This window comes from Ooceraea biroi, chromosome 12, assembly GCF_003672135.1.
Source record: "Ooceraea biroi isolate clonal line C1 chromosome 12, Obir_v5.4, whole genome shotgun sequence".
NCBI classification, from domain to species: domain Eukaryota; kingdom Metazoa; phylum Arthropoda; class Insecta; order Hymenoptera; family Formicidae; genus Ooceraea; species Ooceraea biroi.
The window spans coordinates 10,344,229-10,367,673 of record NC_039517.1 but is presented as its reverse complement, the minus strand read 5'-3'; the positions used below and the strand labels follow the sequence as shown (position 1 = coordinate 10,367,673).

At 40.3% G+C, this 23,445-nt stretch overlaps 1 protein-coding gene across 5 annotated transcripts; it reads left to right on the top strand.

The window, feature by feature from the left end:
• The first annotated feature begins 687 nt into the window (after positions 1-687).
• LOC113563007 (muscle M-line assembly protein unc-89-like) lies at positions 688-22,942 on the top strand. Of its 5 annotated transcripts, XM_026973993.1 has the most exons (20): positions 688-1,176; positions 9,104-9,598; positions 10,016-10,037; positions 11,978-12,140; positions 12,729-12,870; positions 15,481-15,616; positions 16,005-16,208; positions 17,008-17,309; positions 17,896-18,113; positions 18,508-18,913; positions 19,143-19,315; positions 19,422-19,592; positions 19,727-19,806; positions 20,030-20,195; positions 20,518-20,679; positions 21,066-21,215; positions 21,411-21,461; positions 21,860-21,877; positions 22,600-22,647; positions 22,788-22,942. In XM_026973993.1, exons 2-20 carry the CDS (start codon positions 9,286-9,288, stop codon positions 22,917-22,919), a joined length of 3,057 nt encoding a protein of 1,018 aa, XP_026829794.1. In that variant the 5' UTR covers positions 688-1,176; positions 9,104-9,285; the 3' UTR covers positions 22,920-22,942. The 5 variants fall into 5 exon arrangements, with proteins under 5 accessions (XP_026829794.1, XP_026829795.1, XP_026829796.1 ...); XM_026973994.1 differs by lacking the exons at positions 21,066-21,215; positions 21,411-21,461 and having other exon boundaries at positions 690-1,176; XM_026973995.1 differs by lacking the exons at positions 21,066-21,215; positions 21,411-21,461 and having other exon boundaries at positions 691-1,176; positions 20,518-20,571.
• The last annotated feature ends 503 nt before the right edge of the window (positions 22,943-23,445 follow it).

The window sequence follows — 23,445 nt, the reverse complement described above, 5'->3', positions numbered from 1 at the left end:
TTGCATCGTGCAGCAGCTCGTAAAACGATCACGCATCAACAGCAAATAAATACTGAGCAAATAAATTAAATTTAGTGGCGTGAAAAATACTCCTCGTATCTCCGATTATTAAGAATATCGATCATCACACTTATTAAACACGTTGCTTGTATTGACCTTGCTACAAAACACAAACGTGCATGAAACAATTTGAAAAAATCCGCAAATTTGGAAAAACAATCTTTAAAACTCTCATAGGCTTGTCATTTGCATTGCAACCCCGGCCGATCTCTTGAAACCTGCACGAGGAGTTTAATCATCCCCCATCATTCATCAATCCGGGAGCATCAATGAATCTCATGACGCAGCCATGATAGCGATACCGAAGTAGCAGCTTCATCAGCGCGGAGTAGCAGCTGTTCATCAGTGACGTGAACAAGAACGCCCGTGTGGGAAAGCTGCGTGCTGACTGGTCTGACCTGGTAGCGCCGTTATCACTTATCGGATGCGGCCTTGCACGGGGGTGGTATACGGTTGGTGTACGGTATACTTAGCGTCGCGGCGCTCACCCGCGGTAACGTAGGTGTACGTGTATGACCCGGCGGGATTTCAATTAAGATGTGGTAACTGGTGGTGGTGGTGATGCCGGTGGTGGTGGTTCGCCACGGTGGTGGTGGGCGAGGAACTCCAAAGCTCGAGGCAGCGTCGTGACTTCTCGCGCGTTTAGTTGGCGCGCGGGGCCCCGGCGATTGGGACGGCCAATAAGAGACACTCCGTGTAGTAAGGTCAAGATAGTCAGGGAAACGTGGGCGACACGAAGAAGCGCGAGAGGGTGACGAGCGACCGCACGAGTAGAGTGACGACGACGACGACGACTACGACGATCCATAAGACGAAGACGAAGACGACCGAATCACCACTGTAGAAAGGAAAAGCAGGAAGTTTTTCTTAACTTCTCCAGTTCTTGTTCGCGAGCTCCTGATCGTCAGTCGAGTCTCCCGAGTGTGTGCGTCTCGTTGTCTGCCTCGGGGGGTGCCTCGGAGTGATCCGGGAATACATATATATAAATACGCGTGGCGAGATCTGCTTACGCCGCAGGTCGTCGCAGGTGTCCGAGGAGAAACAGCCCGGCCAGGTGCCGGTGAACTCGTTCCACCCCCTGAAATACAACAGCCCAGGAGACGCAACCTGCTTCAAGTAAGTCTCACGATGATGCGTTGGATGCGGATGTGACGCGCGTTTTTATGTGGCTGCGAGGGAGCGTGCGCGAGGACTGCTGGACTCGGTGCGAGTCAGTGCGACTTTCTTCACTAGTCCGCTCAAGAGTGCTCAAACTCCGGCTAACATCTTTTCCTCTCTCCCTTTTCCGCCCTGGTCTCTTTCGTCCAGTTCCGTTAATGTCGCCTCAAGAATCGCGTGTGGATCAGTGCCGAAGTGTGAGCAACAAGTGACGGACCACCACAGTTTCGCGCACGCTCACCACACGAGTGACTTGTCGGGGTAGTTGAAGGGACAAGTGGATGAAAGAGGTATGTTACGGTCCCACGACGGTTTATCCGCTTGTTGTCGATGACAATCAGCTTTTCTCGTAAAAAAAAGAATAGAAATTTTAGATATCTAAATGTTATTGATTTAGATTTATCGTGCCAATATTTAGTGAAATTGCAATGAATTTATTCGACGACGTTCGATTTTCTCTTCAATTTGTCGAGTAATGAGACTCGCACGTACAATCCACGTACAATCTCTTTAATATTCCTTATTTTTCAAGAGATCAAATCTAGAGATTTTATACAATATTCTGGTACTCTGCAAATTCTGCTCGCGATTACATAATCAGGTGTGCCCGCGGAAACAGACGCGTCGTGGGAGACGAGTGAGTGTTAGAGATTAGGTGGGATCAGGAAGTGAAAGTGCGACGAGCCGAAGAGCAAGTGATAGCGATCGACGATTATCACGAGCCACATTAATTGTACTGTGTAGCGTTTCTTAAGTTAGCAGGTGATTCTTCTGAATAATTAAATAATCTCTTCAATATTTTTAAACAAGTGATAATTTCCGTTCGCACTTCTTTTAGATCCTTTTCCGACGTTTTCGTCAGTCTCATCGTCAGGCATCGATCACTTTTCCGCGAGATTTTTATTTCGTCGAGCAGAGTGTCGCGAGCTGTTCAAGCTCGTTCGCATTTCAGCTTCGCATTTCTATCGTCAGGATTTATGCCACCAATATACTGTCGGTCCAGAAGTGCCTCTCTCGCTCGCCGATCGTACTTTACATGACTAATCGCCACGAGTTCCGCCGCGGTGGCGACGGCGACTATTCGTATACACCACTATCTAGGTATCTAGGCTCGGAGTCCACTTATTTTTAGGAGGACGTAACGTGAGCAGGAGGATGGTTCGTCGTTCCGACGACCATCATTTCGTCCATCTCGCCGTTGTCCGTCGTCGCGTCACCCTGCTGTCCGACACTTTGTCTAACGCATCATTTACCATCTCGTCTTCACGTCTAGCTCCCTGCTAACGTGGGCTCAATTTATCTCATCTCTTGCAGCGTGTCGCTTAAATTGACAGTCCGCATTTTTTGTGCCACATTCAGCGCAGTCGCATGTCTCGTTCCAATTACAGTCCGCAGAAATTTTCATTCTAGGTCTCTCTAAATCTGCGAGTTGTGCGTCATTCTAATCGTCGTTGAATCTTCGTTGGGCGAGAACTGTAGTTATCTCCTCACCAATCTCGAACAGCGGGAACCCCGCGTATGGTCGACCGATTTAAAAATATCCCACATACCGCGAGTTCCGCGAGATTCGACGGATCCGGGGAAGCTGGAGAAACGAGAACGCGAGAAAACGATGAATCGTGGCGCGCGAAGAAGTCCAGAAAATTGACATTAAATCAAACTGTTAAGATAAATGCACTTTTGGAGAACGTGAGAGCTGCTTAACATTAAATGTGTCTGCTTAATTGTGTCCGTAATTCATGGTACTGAAAATATTTTAAAACGATCAGAAACATTTTCATCAGAATAATTTTCCTGTATCTGCAATGTTTATTTTGCAATGTTGCACCGTTACAAAGTAAATTGTAACATTCTGGTCCACAAGTTTGATGTGCAAACTTCGAATCGCTTGATCACTCACATCAGCGTGTTTGCATGTGTATATCGGCATATTTCTGGACGCATTGTCGACCAAGCAGAGAGCATTTCACCTGTTGATCATCAGACTCAGTCACGATCAGTATGAAGTGACTATGCATTATTCTCGGCGTTGTTTGTCATTGTCCGATAATTACAGTCGACAAATTAGGCAGTTCTCCTTGCGAGTCTTTATCTATGTCAATGAGAACTTTGACAAGTGCTATATAAATCGACGTCATAACGTTATCTTTAATCTCTTGTACCATAATAAGATAAATCATTTATGTTGGCACTGTAACAATCGTGAAATATGTCTTTTTCTTATCTATTTAATTTTTAGAATTTTAATAATTTAGTTATGAGCTTTTTATCGATGTCGCAGTCAATCGACATATCGGTACCAACTCTTTTTGATCAACAACCCCGTTTTGATCATCGCTGATGACTAGTTGACAATAGTTCAAGGCTAATACGGTGAACTAATAATAAAAGCTCGGCCTAGAAAGTAATTTGTGTACTTGACCCTCGTGAACATTGTTACGGCGTGTTAGGCATAGCTAATGGTTCGTGTAACACTTCAATCATTTTGAATACATGTTGGTGTCTCACTCAACTCATAAAGAATCGCATTTTAATGCAGCGGACAAACATCGCGTTACTTTTCAGTGAGATTTAAAGCACCGGATTTAATACTTACAAATTTAACTCGTCTCTTCGCACTCGATAAATAATTTCCTTGAAATTATTCCGCGTTATTTATTCGCTCGTACAAATCACAGTCGACGTCTTTATTTTATTTTCCGCGGTGATATTACGCGAATAATATATAACATTGTTATTATATACGAGCCAAACGGACCTTTCAGCATCGCGACGTTATTTTGCATAATTTCTGATTTCGCGACCGGACGTTTTACAGCTTTCTGCCAAAAAGTCGAATGGGAACGCTTGTTTACATGATCTCGCGCGCTTTATCGCGGATAGATCAGGACGTCGATTGGTGATTTTAGTGCACCCGCCGTCGTCTCGTTTGAGTCAGTCGGTGAAAATAGATCGCGGTGTGACGCCAGTAACGCGGCCAGTAGTATAGACAGGAAAGAGTACGCTCGCGAAATCTCTCGCGTTTGATTAATAATTATAAATTCCTTCGAGAGAGTGGGAGTTGATTCTGCGACTCTCTCTCGTGAGCTGTCGAGGGATGAATCATTGTTGTGTGACAAAAACTAAGCAGTATTGAGTGTTGAGCAATATCAAAGTACACCGAAACTTTTTAAATTTAAGTAGTGTATTATCTTAAAAATTTTTTCCGATAGAATTAAAGTTTTTATTTAGTTTATTAATATTATATTTATTAAAACATAAATAATAATATGATGTAGAAGTTAATGGATTTTAATGGATGTAACAATGATATTAATGATTATTGTTTTTGAAATATTTCAACTCAGTTTTGTGAGATAATTACCATATTTTTGCGTAATTATAAATACAATTCGTTTTTTGTAAGAATTTGATTTGCTCCTCCCGAAAAAGAAGTACGTTCCGTTAACGTCAGCATCAAGCATCAAGAAGTCGTGAATCATCCCTTTTGATCCCAATATGTTATGCATAGTGCTAAATATTTTCCGATTACTCATGATTTCACATGATCATTAAGTACGTCACAATGCAAGCACATTAGTCACGATTAAATACGATTATATGATTAATGTGATTAAAATAGAACTAGAGTAATGCATCATATGTTTTTACATATTTCATAACACTTGAACAATTGTATTACGCACTATATTTTTTTAAGTAACCATACTTAGAAATATGTTGGCATATAAATTTATGACAAAATAGAAAGTATCGTTTCAAAACACGTGGCTCAGAGCTCTGCCAGGAGTAATTATGTCTTTGATTATTTGATGATACTGATCCATAGTTAAACTTTCTACTTCTCTCCCTCGAGAGACTTTAACAGATTCAATTTTTCAGTTCAATGTCCATTACACGCCTCTCTAGTGGCACTGAGCTACTTATTTATTGGGTCACAGTGTCATCAAATATGTATTGTATCACAAATATAGCCGGTAGAATTATGCCAAAGTGAAGCAATGCTTTCTACATAGCCAGCAAAATATTAGGTCATCCGAATGTCGACAGCCATCTTTTCACACGCGATACACCTACACATTTGACGATTCAGTTTATATATCTCTCAATTATCATCCTGTTGCACTCCTGAAAACGATCTCGCTCCTTGCGTTACCTGAAAAGTTACCAGTACGATAACACGCCGCTTAACATGATGATGTAATTCTCGAAAGTCCCTTTTGATCTTCGGTCATCATTCCCTTCTTCACTTGGCACAAGCACGCCTTCCTGTCAAAAGAGAATATCTAACAAAGAGCAAGGACCTCGTACTCTGCGAAATGCCTGAGCGCGGCAATCCGCGCTTTTTAATTTTCAATTACCAATGTGTGAAATAACAACACTGTTTAAATTATCTACGTTGTTTAGGTGAAAAAATATTCAACATGATTTTCAAAAAACGTGCTTTATTTAGAGAATTTAAGAATCTAAGAATCTTTCAAGATTGGGATTTTCAATTAGTAAAGGGATTAATATAACCTTTATGTTTTTTATTAGAAAGCTCGAATGTCAGATGACAAGCACAGCGTGCGTGAAAATCAGAGGGACGAGAGAGAAACGGAATGCGAACGGTCTATTACGAAGTGTAGTAATCCCGAAAATGCATGCGAGGCTACTTGCCAAGTCTTATCGTGACGTTGTAACACTCGGTCCGTCCGTTTTGTACGCCATTTCGTCGGTCTGTCCGGCACCTCCTTGGGCGCACGCATCTGTTTGGTCTCATCTAAAAAGATCAACCACTGAGCGAAATTATGTGTCGACGATATATCTCTTCAGAATGATATAATTCGTAAAAGCGTTGAAAAATAAATGTTTACAATTTTAATTATTTGTCCTTATTCAATCTTGATGAAGCAAAGATGGAAAAAAAAGCTCATTCCCAAAATTTTTTTCGCTAACATAAGCGACTAAGAAGAAACAAGTAATCAATAATTATCTTTTTGTGCATTACAGTTTATCTGGCACTATTTGAGAGAAACGCGAGCAAGTAGCCAGGCGTATCATATTTCCATCGCCTGGCTGGAGCTAACACAATTCGATGATTTGTTTCCCCCAATTTTGCGGCATAAACGGTGGCAACCGACCAATTACGCGTATATCACATCGCCGGAAGGATGTCGTGTCATTTCGACTACCTACCCTTGCACTTGGCAGTCTTTTCCTGTCGCGTGTTACACGAAACTAATTCATGTTTTCTTACACGATTGTAATCTGTCTCCCACATTAGTAAGACGCAAATATGTCATTTTATTTGATTGAGGTGATCATGTTAAAAATTAGAGAAACGATGATTATTTGAAAGCAAATTATAATATTCTGTTATTCGTGAATCTTATTTATTATTATTAACAAAAATGTTTTAGAATTATCGTTATTTTCTTATATATGAATTTTATAAGTATCATAAAGTTCATAAGTTCATGAGTAAATTGATATATCATTCTTTAAACATACCATATATTACGTAAAATCGCGTTCGATTAAATTAAACCATACTTATGTATTACTTTATTTCCGTATTTAAAACGTATTTAAGTGGAGACAAACGTTTCGAAAACTAAAAACAAAACAGCAATGTAAATAACCTGTAAACTGACTTTGACTCATTTTTTGAATTACCATTTTATTTGCGCCCAATTTTGAATAATATTTCGAGTTTACGATTTGTGCAGTGTGTCAATTCCATTATTATTCAGACATACTATATATTATGCGCGACACATAACGGTAGCATTTTACAAGTTTACAAGAGACCATGTATTTACTGAGGCGTTCATCATTCATAATATTCTCGATAAATACCGCGTGCGCGATCAAGGCGCGAAGGAACAGGTGCCACAAAAGCTCGTGTCACTTTGCGTGAACCGACACGTCACACGTGTAAATCGTTTTGCCACATATCTGGCGATCGTCTAACCGAATCGACTGGCTTCTGGCACTTGGCGGCATCGCTCAAAGAAACGATTGTCCGGATCGCGCCACGAGCATATTACATCCGACGCGACTTGTATCGCGACCCAAATGCACGCGGCTTCCACCACAGGTAGATGCCAAACATAATAACCGATTACCAAGATAACTGGCCCAACCTATTTTCGAGCCAAGAGCCGCATTAATAATAGTGGCCTTACGTCATCCAACTCGGCTCCCTCGGCCTTGGTGCCTCGTGGAAAATACGACCCGCGTTTCTGTAGGACCGACACTCGCGAATACCGCAAAAATTTGCCGTTCGCCGCGCTCAATTTGCAGTTAAACGTAGCCGCTAATGGTTCCTCATCGGCGGGATTTCGGATGGCCCGCGACGACCGCGTGGTACCCGCCGAAAATAGGCCCGACACTCGTAAATTACGAGGTCCTTTCGACGCAGCGAAACGCAGCTTGAGGAAAAGCAGGCGTCGCTCATTCGCGCCGAGTATTTTGCGCGCGGGAGCGCGCGGAATTATTATTAGACCGATGCGAAAATAATTCACGATTCATATTTCGGACTGTGCGAGTCCCCGAACGAACTGTCGTCACACGATATACTTCAGTTGCGGCACGCTACTATGAGCTTTATTTTCAGTTACCTTTAGATTACTTCCTGTATTACTCATGGCATTCGATTTTACAGTCTAATGTTATGACTAACAATTAATAAAATGTGAATAAAATAAAAAATGAGAAAGTTGCGTATTTTAACGCTGGACGCGCAACTTTACTTGGAGGAACGAGTTTGAAATTCGAAACGACATCATTTTGCATGGTCGCCTCGTCGAACGGCATAGTTCTCTGCTCTTTGGCCAGTTCCAGAACGATCTGAAAATACAGACGCCATCGGTTAAGTGTATCGCGGCAATCTCACCGAAACGCGCCAGCACGCGCGAGCATTATTTACCGGGTCGTATTATTTCGGTGGAATTCGCGTTTTCGACGGACGGCGTGCGAACTTACAGCCAAGAAATGTAAGAAGTGTTCCGCTGTTCCGTGGTTGCTGCAAGAATACGTGACGCATGAGAACAGTTCCCGCGAATTATATAAACCGTCCATTTCGGATTTATCACATATAATAAATCATCCTGGCCTGGCCTTTTTTCGCTGTCGCGGCTGCGAGGTATCGCCTCGTTTCATCGTTTTCTGGCGGTCTTCCCTTCGAGATCCGCGAATGAGAACAGACAACCGAAATATTCCAACGCGAATATTTTATTGCTATTATAAATTAATGTTGCTCGGGATTAATATCGCCACATCAATTGAAACATGCAACCAGTTTCCATCTCAAAAAACTTCAGTTAATCAGTTAATTCAGTTAATCTCTGATGTTTCCACAACTTTAGAGGTAGCTGGTTCTTCCTGCGCGTTTCGTAATAATCTCGAGGTGCAATCGAAATACCTTGACACGTGTTAAATTTAATATAAATCATCTCAAGTGTCTTCTTTCATCGATTCTTCCGTTCCGGATGAACGCGAGTGACAAACGCATTACACGGTGCCACGGTCGTAAGCAACGCTAAAGAAGGCTAAGTATAGGCACTCGCGCAAAAATAGCTGCGGTTGGGGCAACTACAGGTGACAGCGGCTGCCAAGGTTTACTGAACCACAGTGACGAGACTCGTGCAATCGATGAACGTCACCCGACAAACTCTGAACTGCAAACACTACAGTCAGCTTCATTGGTCTCGCGTCCCCTTTCAAGAATCCTTTAATCCTCTATCTGGAAAGCATTACGTACAGTATATTTGACAACGATGCTACGTATCTTGGCGGTATTATTTCCTCTAAATGGAACTACCAATTAGTCTGCTTTAGAAAACCGCTTCTTCCCTCTCAGACAATTCACTGATCGTCACATGTGCCTTTTAAATTCTAGCACTCTCGGAGCTCTGCGAGTGACGGACGACGGTGAACGTCGAGCTCGCAAGGAAACCGCGGCAAAAGCAGGTTGAATGGTGCCGCAGGTCGGTGCCATTTGAACCGAACGTGCCGGGCGAAGGGACTGGGTCTACCCGGGTCCCGGTGTAGGGACAGGTGCGAAGGCGTGCCTCCAGCACGATGGGGGTCGCCGACGACTTCGCGCCCAGCTTCACGCAGAAGCCGCAACTGCGGCAGGAGGACGACGGGAACCGGCTGATATTCGAGTGTCAGTTGGTGAGCTCGCCGAAGCCCGACATCGCCTGGTTCCGCGGCGAGACCGAGCTCAGCCAGGATGACAGGACCAACTTTAAGGTGCAGAGCGTCGGGACCAACAAGTTCCTGGTGGTGCTCGAGCTCGACGATGTCATCGAAACAGACGCTGGCCTGTACAAGGTCAAGGCGAAGAACAAGATGGGTGAGGTTGCCGCCTCCATCAATCTCAACTTCAGTCGTAAGTCTTTCTCCATCAGTCTTGATTCTTATTGTACTTTACAAGTTTATAGCCAAATTGTACGTGTATGTCACGTTGAAGCTATACAATTTAATTTTTATACGATATACAATATTTTATTTACGCCAGGCCAGTTTATGCTTGTCTTTATCTACTTGCGATTCCAGAAATAAGGAAAAGGCCGACTAAATTCTCATTAATGAACATTTCATGTAAAACTGGTAAATTAATAATATTTAAAATGTTCCGTTTTCTTAAAAATAAAAAACAAATTGATTTTATATTAAATTTAAGAAGTGAAAAATTTCGATAGACTCAAGTATTGGTTGCTCTATCAATAGAGATATCTATGCGACTTGCTTTATTCAAATTTTCTCTTGATTCGTTCCCCGATTAACTTCACCGTTATTTTTCTAGCAATGGATGAGCCTAGAGAGAAGTAAGTTAGAAGTTTGTACCGAGAGGAAAACTCGTTTGTCGCTTCTCCAGGCTCTGTTGAATTAACTCGTGTCACATACTTTGCTTACATGCTTGCGCGCTTAACACACTTTCATTAATTTTCCGACATAAATCTTCCGCTTTAGTTTTGCATTTTTCGCTTACCTCGCTTTCTTTCGTTCATTTATGATTTTAGCTGCCGAACAGTCCATTGGAGGAGGGTGAGTGTATCGCTTAAGCTGCGTTTTACGATTGAAGCGAGTGCTGACTTAATTGCATGTCGATGATTTAACATGCTGTCGTGAAATTTCGGATTAGACACACTATCTTGCAAGAATTACATAAAATTTGAACTCGCTCGGTGTATCATTTCCTACTACTGCGTTATCATTCGATAACACGTTCGAGTGCACGTTAAATCGACCCAACCGAGAATAACCGTCGCGGTATGCCCGCTATTTTCGAGCGCGTGTTCGCACCGCGGCACGCCGCGCGATCCCACAAAAATCGTGGTATGGATCGCTGCTTGGTGCGTTAGCTGGATGATCGGATGAAGCTCCTTACCGATTCACCCACGCAGATAGAACTGCGAAACGCGGATGAAAATAGAATTAAGGTCTTTTGGTTTTGGATACCGTTTGTGCCTCGCGCGCGATTCGACCACGAAGTGGCCGAATTATTTCAGACACTGTCTCTCTCGCGAGGAAAATCTCGTGCGAACGATCTGTCTCTATCCCAGCTGATGCCTGCGATCGTAGGAGAGAGACTGCGATTTGGAAGCGAGATGCTGCACCTGTTACAATGATAACGAGTCAATTCCAATAACAATTTACTGTCACGCAGCTGTTAGATCAATTATGATATCTTTGTGCGATCTCTCTTGAAGAAGAGCGCTTGTTCGACCTGAAATCTTCGTTTGCATACCGCCGGTGCGTTTATTCCCGTGTGTCGGCGCGGCTTGAACGATTTTCGAAGATAATTCGAAACTGGGTCGAGAGTCTCCTCTGAACGTGCTCTTGCGACGACGACGCCGTCGAGAAGCTGTATTTTCGGATCGCATCGACAGACGTGATTCCCGTGAATTTCTAAAAGTAACGCGAGCCTTTCCGCTTCCACGCGTGTCCTAAAATTCGTCGCGCGATGCATGCAAAAAAATGTTCGACTGTGACTAATGAATTTATGCAAAACAGTCGTGTAACTTGCAAAGTTCCAGCGGAGGAGCATGCACGCGTCGCACCTCGATGCATCGGCGAAGATAACGAATTCAGTTTCGATTGTCGATCGGTTGTCAAAAGCTCGCAACTTGCGAGGAAACAAATCGGCGTACGGTTGATGAGAGTGAAAGTCGAGGGAAAACAGCTGCAGCCTACTTCCTCGCTAAACTTAGCCGCAACGTGTTCACTGATGCTAATGCACTTATGGTCCGTTCGAGATGTGCGAGTGTTAAGCACATGCCTCTTGTCCTGGCTCTCAATTTGCGAGAATAAACACCGGTGATCGTAACTCGGATCACGCAATTCCGTCGTAAAGACGAATTTAGAGAAGACGGCGTAAAGCGGCTCTCGTCGCGCTCGTCTTGCCAAACGCGGCCGTCTCCCTTAACTCCTCTTATTTAACATCGTTGAAAAAAATGTTTGTTACTCCATTAGCTGTGCACAAATGTACTGTACTAATTTTGCAACCGTTTATGCGTGTGTGTTCGGCGTTTTACTAATGACAGATGTGACTTTCAGTGACAGTCTTTCAGTTTGCTAATGCGTTCGCGGTCGCGCCGGAAGTGCGATTAAAGTCATCGGTGGCACGGAAAACATGATGCAAAGTGCCAAATTTTCACGTATCGTAGACTCAGTCGGCGCAGCGATTAACGTGTTAGCGAACGATAAATAATTGCACGTGAATTCATTGGCGGGCTCGCACGAAGCATTAATCTCACGCTTGCAGACAAATTGACGGCATCGCGCCGACTTTCGCGAAGAAACCCGCGATCAGACAGGAGGATGATGGCAAACGGCTGCTCTTCGAGTGTCGCATCACAGCCGATCCCACGCCGAAAATCACATGGTTTCACAGCGGGAACATGGTCAAGGATTCGCCAAGGCATAAGGTTCGTTTATGCACCTGATCGTAAGCAAAATGCATTTATTCTTCTAATTAAACAATTTTTAAATATGATTATGTACAAAAGAAATTGAATAGAAAAATAATCACTCAATTTTTTCGTACATGCTTTATTATCCATTGCGTCTGGATAAAGTTAAATTATTCAAACATCTTTTATATATGTCTAGAAAATAATGAGATTGATACTATTGATATCTATTCAAACACTTGTGTGTAAAAATTATTTATCTTGTTCAAAGCAAAAAGGTTTGGATACTTGTAGGATTGCAAAGAAAAGGTGAACAGATTGGTTGTTATTTCAGTTGCTGGATTTTAAGAAACAGATTTTAAACAGATTGCCATTTCCCAGCACTCTTTATTCTTACGACTTTCTAACTTTCTAACTTGCGAATAGTGTTAATCCTATCATTTTTCAGACATATTGTGTAGAATCGTTTAAGTTGATCAAAATTTTCCCAAGTTTGTATTCAAAAATTTATCCCATCTTGTTCCAAGAAAAAGAGAGGCGAAATAATTAAAGACATTTAAGATTTTTCAGCACCATTTGAAAACGATTACTGAATCATTTTAGCTGACTGTCGACAAAGATGGCCACTCGTACTTCGCCACCCTGGAAATAAAGAACGTGACCGTTGAGGATGCTGGCAAATACAAGGTCACGGCGAAGAACGAGCTTGGCGAGTCCAACGCTACGATTTCCCTGAATTTCGACAGTAAGTAGTTTGAGATTTGCGATAACCATAGTTATCCCAAGTACATAACCGATAACGATAACCCAAGTACATTTTTACCGATGATCCATTTTAATACTTTAGCAATCTGCTTAATTTTTTTCACAAATATACAAAAATAGATTTTTTGTTTAAAACATGACAATAAATTTATTGACATTCCAAATGGTGGGAAATAATTTTTGATCTGTATTCCATCTGTACCAAAGCTTTTAAAATGTTTACTGTAAAATTTAATTTTTATTAATAATTTTTACACTCATGCCTACGTTATCTTTCATCTCTTTTATTTTTAAATAAATTTGATTTGTTTGAAATTTGTAGAGAGAAGTAACGTAAATATTACTCTTCTTTATTCTTTCTTCCACGGTTTCAAGGCGGAAGACATAAAGTGTATCCTCGGTTCCATTCCTGAACTCTTCTCTCACATTCTCTCACTCGGGATGTATATCGACGATCTCTTCTTTCATTTCCAACTCTCTTCTTCATCTCAGTTCTACGGCCTGTGCCCCGTTTATCTGTTTCCTCCATATCGACTCTACACCAACGTATCTCTCTATATCCGCAGTTTATTATTTAATTTTTTCCGTTTCATCTTTTCAGTTCATTCTTTTCAGTCTCTCTCTCTCTCTCTCTCTCTCTCTTCTACTTTCTTGTATATATGCGGTACTTTTATTTTTTAATGGTTTGTCTCGGTCGAGCGATGAGCACGTATCGATATCGGCTCGACGCGAGCCACGATATACAACCCGTTTATCTTGATCTTAATCGACTAAACGGCAAACATTATCGTTTGTCTCTCACCGTATTTTGCACCGTAAAATTGCGTAGAGAGCGGACTAGAATAATCAACTTGTAACAACGTGTACTGCTGCTTAAATCACGTATTAATTCGGATCGCATCTCGCGCGTACCAACCGCAAATTAGTACACGTACTTGATCATCCAGACGAGTCACGTAATTGGCACTTTATTGCACGAGATGCGATCGTAGATTAGCCATTATTGACGCTTCGTTAGGTTGCCTCGATGACATCTTTTCTCTCTACTCATACTCTGTCGTGCCTGTCGTGTGTAAACGTTAACGAGAATCGTTCGCACACGCAGACACACGAAAGTACAGTTATACCGAATTTTTGTGGTTATCTGTTAGATCTGCTAACGACATGCATATTTCCTTACTTGCGTATTATTGTTTCCAACTTTGATTCCACATTTATCATTTTCTCAATCATATCACCTTCCTTTAATTGCACGGAGGTGCAATTGAATTTTCGCAGATAAATTTATCGAAAAATAACCACATAAAGAAGAGACTGGAGCAAGTACGGAAATGTATTTCTCATAAATAGTAAAGTATTACGTAGTTAACGACGGCGGTTCTAATACTGTACATATAATACTCACATGTGTCTTTTGTATCACGTGCTTCACTAGCCATTCTCTCATCGGCTCTAATTCGTAGAGGTACGTCTTTTCTGAGCAAAACGGATGTTTGAGATTATGTGTTCTGTCACGCTGTACATATTCACCGATCACCGATTAATACCGTGTGTTAACGTACATTGCTCACATACACTCGTACTCACCGCGCGACAACGGTCCTCTCAAATGCCGGCAACGGGTTTCCTGATTCTGTTACACGATGAGATCAATATCTAAAATTAATAATAATTAATTGTTGATACGCATCACGGACAGTCGTACGTACGATTACCACACCACTCACTCACTCGCAAACAGCGTTTGACCAAAGCTTGTGGCATAACTATGCAGTGTTTCTATCTTAATCTAACCGCGTGCGTCCGACGAAGTCGAAGTCCGAGAAAACCGAACGAAATGGAACAAGTGACACCACGAGAACACGATTTTTATACTCCACGAGAGCGAGACTTTGCGAATAGACGGAAGAAGAGTAGAGGAAGCAACCTAATTTACAGGATGTCGTTCGGCAAGGATCGCGATCCTTGAGCGTGCATCTCTGAGCGTCGATCTCTAAGAGCGTTACTTGCGGCGGCGGTACGAATGGACAAAGTAAATTACTTGACCACGTGGAAATTAAATGTCGAGATGGAATTATATATATAATGTAGATTAAAAACTGCGGCACTCATTTTGCCAGAGAAACGTCTGTAGCATGTCTGGAAACTTGAAGAGTACTTTTAAGCCAAATCGATACGTGACTCCCGATCTCGCACTGTAAAATGCTTCGCGTATTTAAGCCTTTCGCTGCTGAATTATTTTGCGGAAATTTGAACAAACTTAGTTATAGCCGAGAGTTCCTATTTTTATCTTTTTTCTTTGTACAGATCTTTAAATGATCTTAATCTTTAAATGAGAAATATAAATCTAGGGGGGAATAAAGAAAGCTTATTTCGCATATTACAATTTTTTTAATTTAACGTTGATATTTATGTTGAGTTTATTTTTAATTGTGGACATATAAAGCGGACATTTTTGCGAGATGATCATTTGGGAATGGGGATGATCGACGCACATTCGATAGTGATAGTTGCAGCGAAAGGATTGAGTAGGCAAGCAAATATATGTACGAACAATTTTGGACATGTCGATCGTTTGTGTCGAACGTAGGCGATGAGGCACCCGTACCGGAGGACGGTATTAAACCGACTTTCACCGAACGACCGGTGATAAGACAATCCGACGACGGTAACACCATCACCTTCGAATGCCGACTTGTCGGCGATCCAAAACCGAGTGTCAAGTGGTAAGATTCGAGGTCCGCGACACGCGCGAAGAAGAGGCATGTTGAGGAAAGCTGCTGCTAAATCGTCGTAAAAATAATTTCAATTAAAGATATTTATTATCAAAAACTTAATATCGAATTAGCATCAAATCCAAAAATTCAAAGAGAAGATTTTAAGCATGTTTGAAGATTTATAATTAAAAAGATAGATATGTTTAAAATTGAAAGACAGTATTTGAGACAGTTTGCATTTAATAACGTCTTTTTTCCGACGATTTGCATTTACGTGGACGGTGCAAAGGTAGCAAATGTAGAAAGACAATGTGCACTCTTGAGCGCGCGGCCGCGATCCGCGATGCAAAATCAATAAAATCGGCGGATACTTGGACGTTCGCGGGATATCACGCAGGTATCACGGTACCGAGGAAGTGAAAGAGGGTGGCCGGTTCAACACATCTCTGGAACTCGATCAGAAGTTGTACCACCTCGCGAGGCTCAGGATCGACAACGTGGCGAAGGGAGACGCGGGCGAGTACAGAGCCGTGGCGAAGAACAAGCACGGTCAAGGTGTGGCGACCATCAATCTAAACTTCGAGGGTGGCGACAGGCTCAAGTAGGCATCGCGCGACAGAATCCGCCCTGCACGCCACAAATTGCCACGTTCTCCGTTTAGATTCGACGCGGCGCGATGAAGATTTGTGTTACAAATTGCGAAAACGTGATATTGATAAAGATTGCAACGTTAAAATAACAATAGTAATACATCAAGTGTAGTGGACTGATTATTGATATTGATATGAAATTTATGTAAGGCATTTACATATTAATTATAAATGAAATTAATAGATATTATGAAAATTCTTACTTTTTATTGCATTCTACTATAGTTCGCTATATTTGATTGGTATTATTATTATAAAATATTACAAACTTCATTGTAAACGTTCTAAATACCGACGATTGTATTAAATGGTTAAAACTAGTTGAATTAAGCACGACACAGGTATTTTTGGACAAAAACAATTTGTGATTTCTTTAATTTTTCTTTCTACGATTGTTATAACTCTGGCCAATCTACAAATACCTGTGTAAGAAATATATTAGAAATCACACGCTCTTTTTTTGTCTTATTGAATTCGAAAAATATATAGTTATACTATTTAATTACATCATATTCAAGATTTTAACGAATTAACATTTAAGACGACAATTACAGCTAAAAGAGAGCTTGCGGTTTTTACAAATACTACTTCGTGACATCGCGCCGCGTCCTAGGGAATATCCTCGTGGCGTGACAGGCGGAATAGCAGGTGGAATAGAAGAACGACATCGTCGTCCATCGGGAGAACTTTACGTTCTGCGTACGTTTAATTCGCGGGATCGGCGTTTTTCTGACGTGTCGATTTACGCAGAATACCGGATGGTAAGCCGCCGCGCTTCCCGAAGAAACCGACGATCCGTCAGGAGGGCGACGTGCTCATCATGGAGTGCATCCTGGAGGCACATCCGGTGCCAGACATAACGTGGTACCAGGGTCAGAAAACGATCGCCGACAGCCAGCGCGTAAAAATGTTGCGCAAGGCCACCGGCAAGGACACGTACCTCCTCACCCTCGAGATCTCGAATCCGACCAAGGCCGACGGCGGGAATTACCGTTGCAACGCTTTTAACAACTTCGGCGAGAGTAACGCCAACATCTCCCTCAATTTCCAAGGCAAGTCCCCCTCGAAGCACATGGGAGGGCTCTCATTGGTACCTCGACATTTACATTACGTTTGTCTCCTACATTCTCGCTATCTTCATTTAATATATGGGTACCTTTCTCGTCTACGCGTTTCCCTGAAATTCTCATCTAAAAGCTGCGAATTACGGGAATAATGAGATCCCTCTTGCCGACTCCGTCCACGACGATCCCTTTCGTCGACTTTCTTCCTCGAGTCTCCTACGTGCGAAGTACAAGTTTTGTGGTCGCGCGATAAAGGCGACGAAAGTCTTTCTTTGATCGATGCACGCTAACGATGACGGTTCATCAGGTAAGCACAGCCGCGCTAATGCTAACCAATCGTGAAGTCTCTGTAATATTCGCTTCGTAACTCATTGAGCTCTGCCAACACGACTAACATAATCGGGAGGTCGCGATCGCGAGTCCACCGACGAAAATCGCGATCGCGATCCCCGTCGCTGCGAATCGCGACGGCAAGAACGCGTTTCCGGATATATATGTACTACACCGGAAGTGGCGTTTGCGCCCCGCCGACTTTATGCCGATTCGTCTAACCGTGGATCTTTCCAAGATGCAGAGGAAGGCGCGGGTTTCGCTCCGTCCTTCGTCGAAAAGCCTCGCATCATACCGAACGAGAGCGGCACGCTGATCACCATGAAATGCAAATGCAAGGCAAACCCGAAGCCGGAGGTAACGTGGTTCCGCGGTACCAACGTGGTCAATGAATCATCCAAGATCTCGATCAAGACCAAAACGGTCGAGGAGGACATTTACGAGCTGATCATGGAAATCAAGGTGATTCTTCGAACATTTTAAAAGTCGCTCTAATTATTTCTTTGAATTATACATGAATAAAGAATTATGGAATTTACATTATACGCAAACTACAGTCATAAAAATATAAAACACTTATAAAATAATAACCAGATGTATAAAAGAGTGCTAAATAAATCGTTGACTATTGTGTAGACGCTGGTTTTTGATGATGGTCGAGTTACAATTCTACAGGCGTTCTGTATCCGATTTTAATGTGTTGTAGCGTTTATTTATTAAATTAGCTTGCAAAGAGTAGTATAAACATAAAGTTTGTAGTATTAGATTTCACAAATCACAATTTGTTCATACTTAAATTATTGTATAAATTAAATTAAATTATGTAGCGATAATATATTCATAATGTTTCATTCAGGATCCATCAGCACCGGACGGCGGTACGTACAGATGTCACGTGAAGAACGAGTACGGTGAGAGCAACGCCAATCTGAATTTAAATATCGAGGCGGAACCGGAACCGGAGGGTGACGGGCCAACGTTCGTGGAGAAACCACGAATACAGTCGCAGAACAAGGGCAAGCTCGTCGTAATGGATTGTAAGGTCAAGGCAAAGCCGAAGCCGCAGATCGTGTGGACCCATGCCGGCCAGGTGGTGAAAGAGTCCTCCAAGATCTCCATCAGTATCGTCGAAGAAAAGGAGGATATCTATTATATCAAACTGACTTTAAATGATCCTGGATCAGAGGATTCCGGCCTCTACAAATGCAACATCAAGAACGAGCTCGGCGAACTCAACGCGAATCTTACACTCAACGTCGAAAGTGAGTTTCTATGATATATATATTTTTAATTAGGTAATTAATTATTTTAATTAATAATAATTAATTAAATTAATTTAATTTAATTAATTATCATTATATAGAACATAATAATGGCTATTAATTGGTTTAATACGCACAGTAATTGTAAGATATAAATAAGGAAAGATAAATTGTACTGAAGGCAAATTAAGATAGTTACATTAATTTTTCCAATCTTTTGCGATTATAGTTATACCCGTAATCAAGGAGAAGCCGAAGGTGGTCAAGATCGTCAAGAAGAAGACTGTAATAGTCGAATGTCACGTTCTTTCCCAATTCGCGCCTGACTGCACATGGTTCAAGGAGAATCAGGCTGTTAAAGAAGACAACAGGCACAAGTTGCACGTCGAGCAAGTCAAAGATGTGAGTCCCATACTTTATTTTGTATTGTATCCGCACATATCTCAGCGACAACTATATGTATAATCTATAAAAATTGCGATTTTAATGAGCTACTTTTTTCGGGTAGGGTGAATTTACTGTGAAACTCGAAATCGAACAAATGTCGACGGCAGACAAAGGCGTGTACAAGTTGGTAGCACGCAACGAAAAGGGCGAAGCTACGTCACAAGTGGTGGAAGTGACGGAGATCCCGGACCAAGGCGAAAAACCGAAAATCGTTACTGGTCTAAAATCAATCGTAAGTATTACACTTATATTTAAAATGTAATATATTTCTCAAGTTCTTTTACATCAAGTCGGCGAAAAAATGATAATATGTAAATATCTGTAAATATCTGTTTTAATCAATTATTTGCTCTTCTCCATTTTCAGACTGTCGAGGAAGGCAAGACGGTCGAACTCGTCGCTATTCTCGCAACGCAAGATCGGAAAGTCACTGTCACGTGGTACAGGTATGTCCTTAATACAAAAAGAATATCTTTTTTAATTAATTAGATATTCAAATAATGCAAAAATATATAACATTATGAAAAATTTCAATTGTAGATATTCATATACGTTAATATTATTTGAATTAATAATTGAATAATATTTTATATCCGACTGTATTTCGCATTTATTATTTTTGACAAATTTCTCTATAAAATTTTTACTGTTATTTAATGTAATATGCAGAGACTCGACGGTCGTCAAAGCATCAAAGGATATCATGATCTCTTTCAATGGTCTGGATATGAAGCTGACCATCACCTCAGCATCGACCGAATTATCAGGATCGTATAAAGTCGTCGTAAGCAACGAATACGGCCAGGACGAGTCGTCGGCCCGACTCGTCGTCAAGGTAAATAATTATAATTAATTAATGTATTATATATTTCACTATTCACGCGAATGTAAACTCCTTTCATTAACCACATTTTTTTATTTCTATGTAAACTGGACTTTTATGTAATCTAATTTGTGATAACCGTCCTTTTTACGTAAATCTGAAACATGAACTATTGTAAATGATTGTACAATAATCTAGTCATATTCTTTTGAAAAATTAGTACCTATATTTGATATCAAGTTACTATTTGCATTTTAAAACATTGTTCTCTCCCAACGACTCCGATGATGGATATGTCCCCCTTGTTGCATGCAATTCCCTTGATAAATTTCAGAAGAAGGAGGAGAAGAAGAAAGACGAGGAGGAGGAAGAAAAGAAGAAGAAGAAGGTCGAAAAGAAGGAGGAGAAGAAAGAGGAGGAGAAGAAGGAAGAGAAGAAGGTGGAGAAGAAAGTGGAGAAGAAGGTCGAGGAGAAGAAAGAGGAGGAGGAGAAGAAGGTAGCGGCCGAAATGAGCGGATTAATCGAAACTTTATTTCGAACAATCGCTTTCTGTAGCAGCCTTGTTTATTTCGTTCTGTATCTCCTTGTGATTAACAAAACATATTTACACTGATCACATTAAATCGAGTATAACACGAAAATGGGAAGATCGATCGTTTTGCAAAATTTACATCTTTTTTCCTTCGTAATTAATAATATTTCAAGATATTGATTATAATATAGATAGAAAATTTTTTTGATATAAAGATTTATTTGAATTTTGAATTTCTTATCTTATTTTATTACATGTTAATCTATAATCTCAGAAAAGCAATCAATCTTTCGATTCCCCTCGACGCAATAATTGGCAACTATCGTTGAAAATTTGTCTCGATATACAAGGTAATAAGTTCGGTATGGAGCGATGATGAGGATGACGGATCAGAAGAATATGAAGAAGAAGAGGAAGTGGTGAGTGTGATTGAGTCCAGCGTTATCAGCACAGAAGCCATTCTCGAGGAATCCGACTCTGAAATTATTTCTCGCGTCGAGGTACACACATACACGACATATACCAACATTATACAAAGTCACGTTAAATCTTCGACAACAAAATATTTCTTTTGTTCTTAACACAAGCAATTTTGTTTAATTTTATTTTTAAAGTAATTATACAAGTGACGATTTTTATTATACGGACACTTGAAGACTTGGGATAAATCATTTTTGTTTCTTGTTATTTTTAAGGATAAGCCTGATTTGAAACCGAATGGTATCGACAAACCAGGGTTTGGGAAGGTACGATATGATTGTTTCTTTTAATTTTTTTAAGAAAAAGTATATATAACATATTTTTATACAAACAGTACATAATCAAAACACGTCATACAGTGATCAAAGTTGTTCATTACGTTGCATCATCCCGTTTAACCATTGTTATCTATTCTTGTCTCCATCGTGTTATTTTTGTGTATCTCGTTTACTTGTTTTGTCATCTATGTTGCTTATGTGTACTGCATGTTTTACAATGTGCATAAGAGCTTATTACGTTAGATTAGTACATCTTTTATAATAATTTATATAATTCGTCGATTATTTAAATATATATGATATTATAATAATTATGTAATAAAGAAAGCAATTCGAAGTTTAATAAAATGGAAAATAGATAAAGATCATAATGTATTTTTTTTCAGAAAATGGAAATTCTTCAGGTGAGTGTGAAATGCCGGACAGTCGGATTCCGGTAACGTATACGCTCGAAAAATAAATGCAATCCGCTCGAACGAGAATTCCGATTTTCTTTGATTACACTAATTCGCTACATTTGAAGCATTGGCAAAGCATTTCGCTGAGGTAACTATGCTTATAGATCGCCGCAAATTATTTTTAACCTCAGACTTTCTTCGGCTATGAAATTGCTCGCCCTGTAATTGCGAGAAATTACAATTGCGCAAATGAATACTACGTCTTTGCTCATGTTGTTTTATTTTTGCAGCATCCGCTTAATTTCGGCGCATCCGCTGTGTTTCTTCGAACGAATCTCACGTGCTCGCTTAAACAGCCGCTACGATATTTATTTTGCTTCGTTTAGGAAAAGCAGGTTTCGCAAGCTTGTAAAAGCTAAGCCGCTATTCCTCCTCGATTCCCAGAAGCTGGCTCCTACGGAATTGCCCGATATAATGCCAATTTAAATTTTGATCCAATACTCTATCATTTCCAAATCTTTGCATGCTTGATTCTTCCTTTGCATTGCTTCGCCTGTTCGCATGAAAATAAAAAAAAATGTGAATTATTTGAGTGACAATAACTGAAAATAAGGATCGGAGTTACGCATTGCATAAATAGGGATATCATTTGTTGATAATTGCAGCCGCATATCTGATTAGTGCGTATTCTAATTATTTTCTAACGTTTTACTTCTTTGCGTATGCAGAAGGACGAAGAAATCATGAATAATGTCGAAGAAAGGAAATCCATTAAGGTAAGAAAATCAACTAAAATCAATATTTTATTAAATGTTAAATTTATTAAATATTTTAATAAAAATATAATGCATAATCTATTTGCTTGCTGCACATACATTTTGCATCTAAATAATTATATTTTTATTTTAATTTACAGAAGAAGCCTGCCGAGAAAATCGAAGATAAAAAGGAAGAAGAAAAGGTGAGCACGATTATCTTCAGATATGATCTGTTGCATTTATTAAGTTATTCTAATTATTATTTAAATCTTAATTATTTATTTTTCTAGAAAAAGATCATAAAGAAGAAAGAGGCCGAATCCAAGGAGGTAAATACAAAAAAAGTTATTCTTGATACATATTAGTCTCGTCTAATTCTACTTGTTACAATTGTTAATTTCATATATTTTGCATTACGTTAAATATTGTTATTTACGCCTATAGGTATCTCGAGAAAGTACGCCTAAACTTGAAAAGACCGTGGCGAGTCGCAAAGAATCGATCAGTAGGGTAAGCATTGATATTTTTTAAGAATCTAAAATTGTGCAAAACATTTTTATAAATGAATTTTTATTTTATTTATTTATTTTATTTATTTTTATTTTTATTTTTCTTTCAGGTGGAAGAGATCAAGACTGAAAGCCGCCGCAGCTCGCTTATTAAAACTGATGAAAAGGTATAGATCTCGTATAATTATAAAATATAAAAATTATACTTACTACACATCGCGCATCTGCGCAAATGTTTTTCCAGTCTTCTTACAGAAAAAGCTTCTTATGTTATTATGTGTAAATATTTTGTAACGTATAAACTTTT

Bases quoted from the DNA above. Each gene is read 5' to 3' on its own strand.
- LOC113563007 (XM_026973993.1), top strand. From the start codon at position 9,286: ATGGGGGTCGCCGACGACTTCGCGCCCAGCTTCACGCAGAAGCCGCAA. The intron at 16,209-17,007 runs GTAGGCATCGCG...CGATTTACGCAG, and splicing joins GAGGGTGGCGACAGGCTCAA to AATACCGGATGGTAAGCCGC. The intron at 18,914-19,142 runs GTGAGTTTCTAT...TTGCGATTATAG, and splicing joins TCTTACACTCAACGTCGAAA to TTATACCCGTAATCAAGGAG.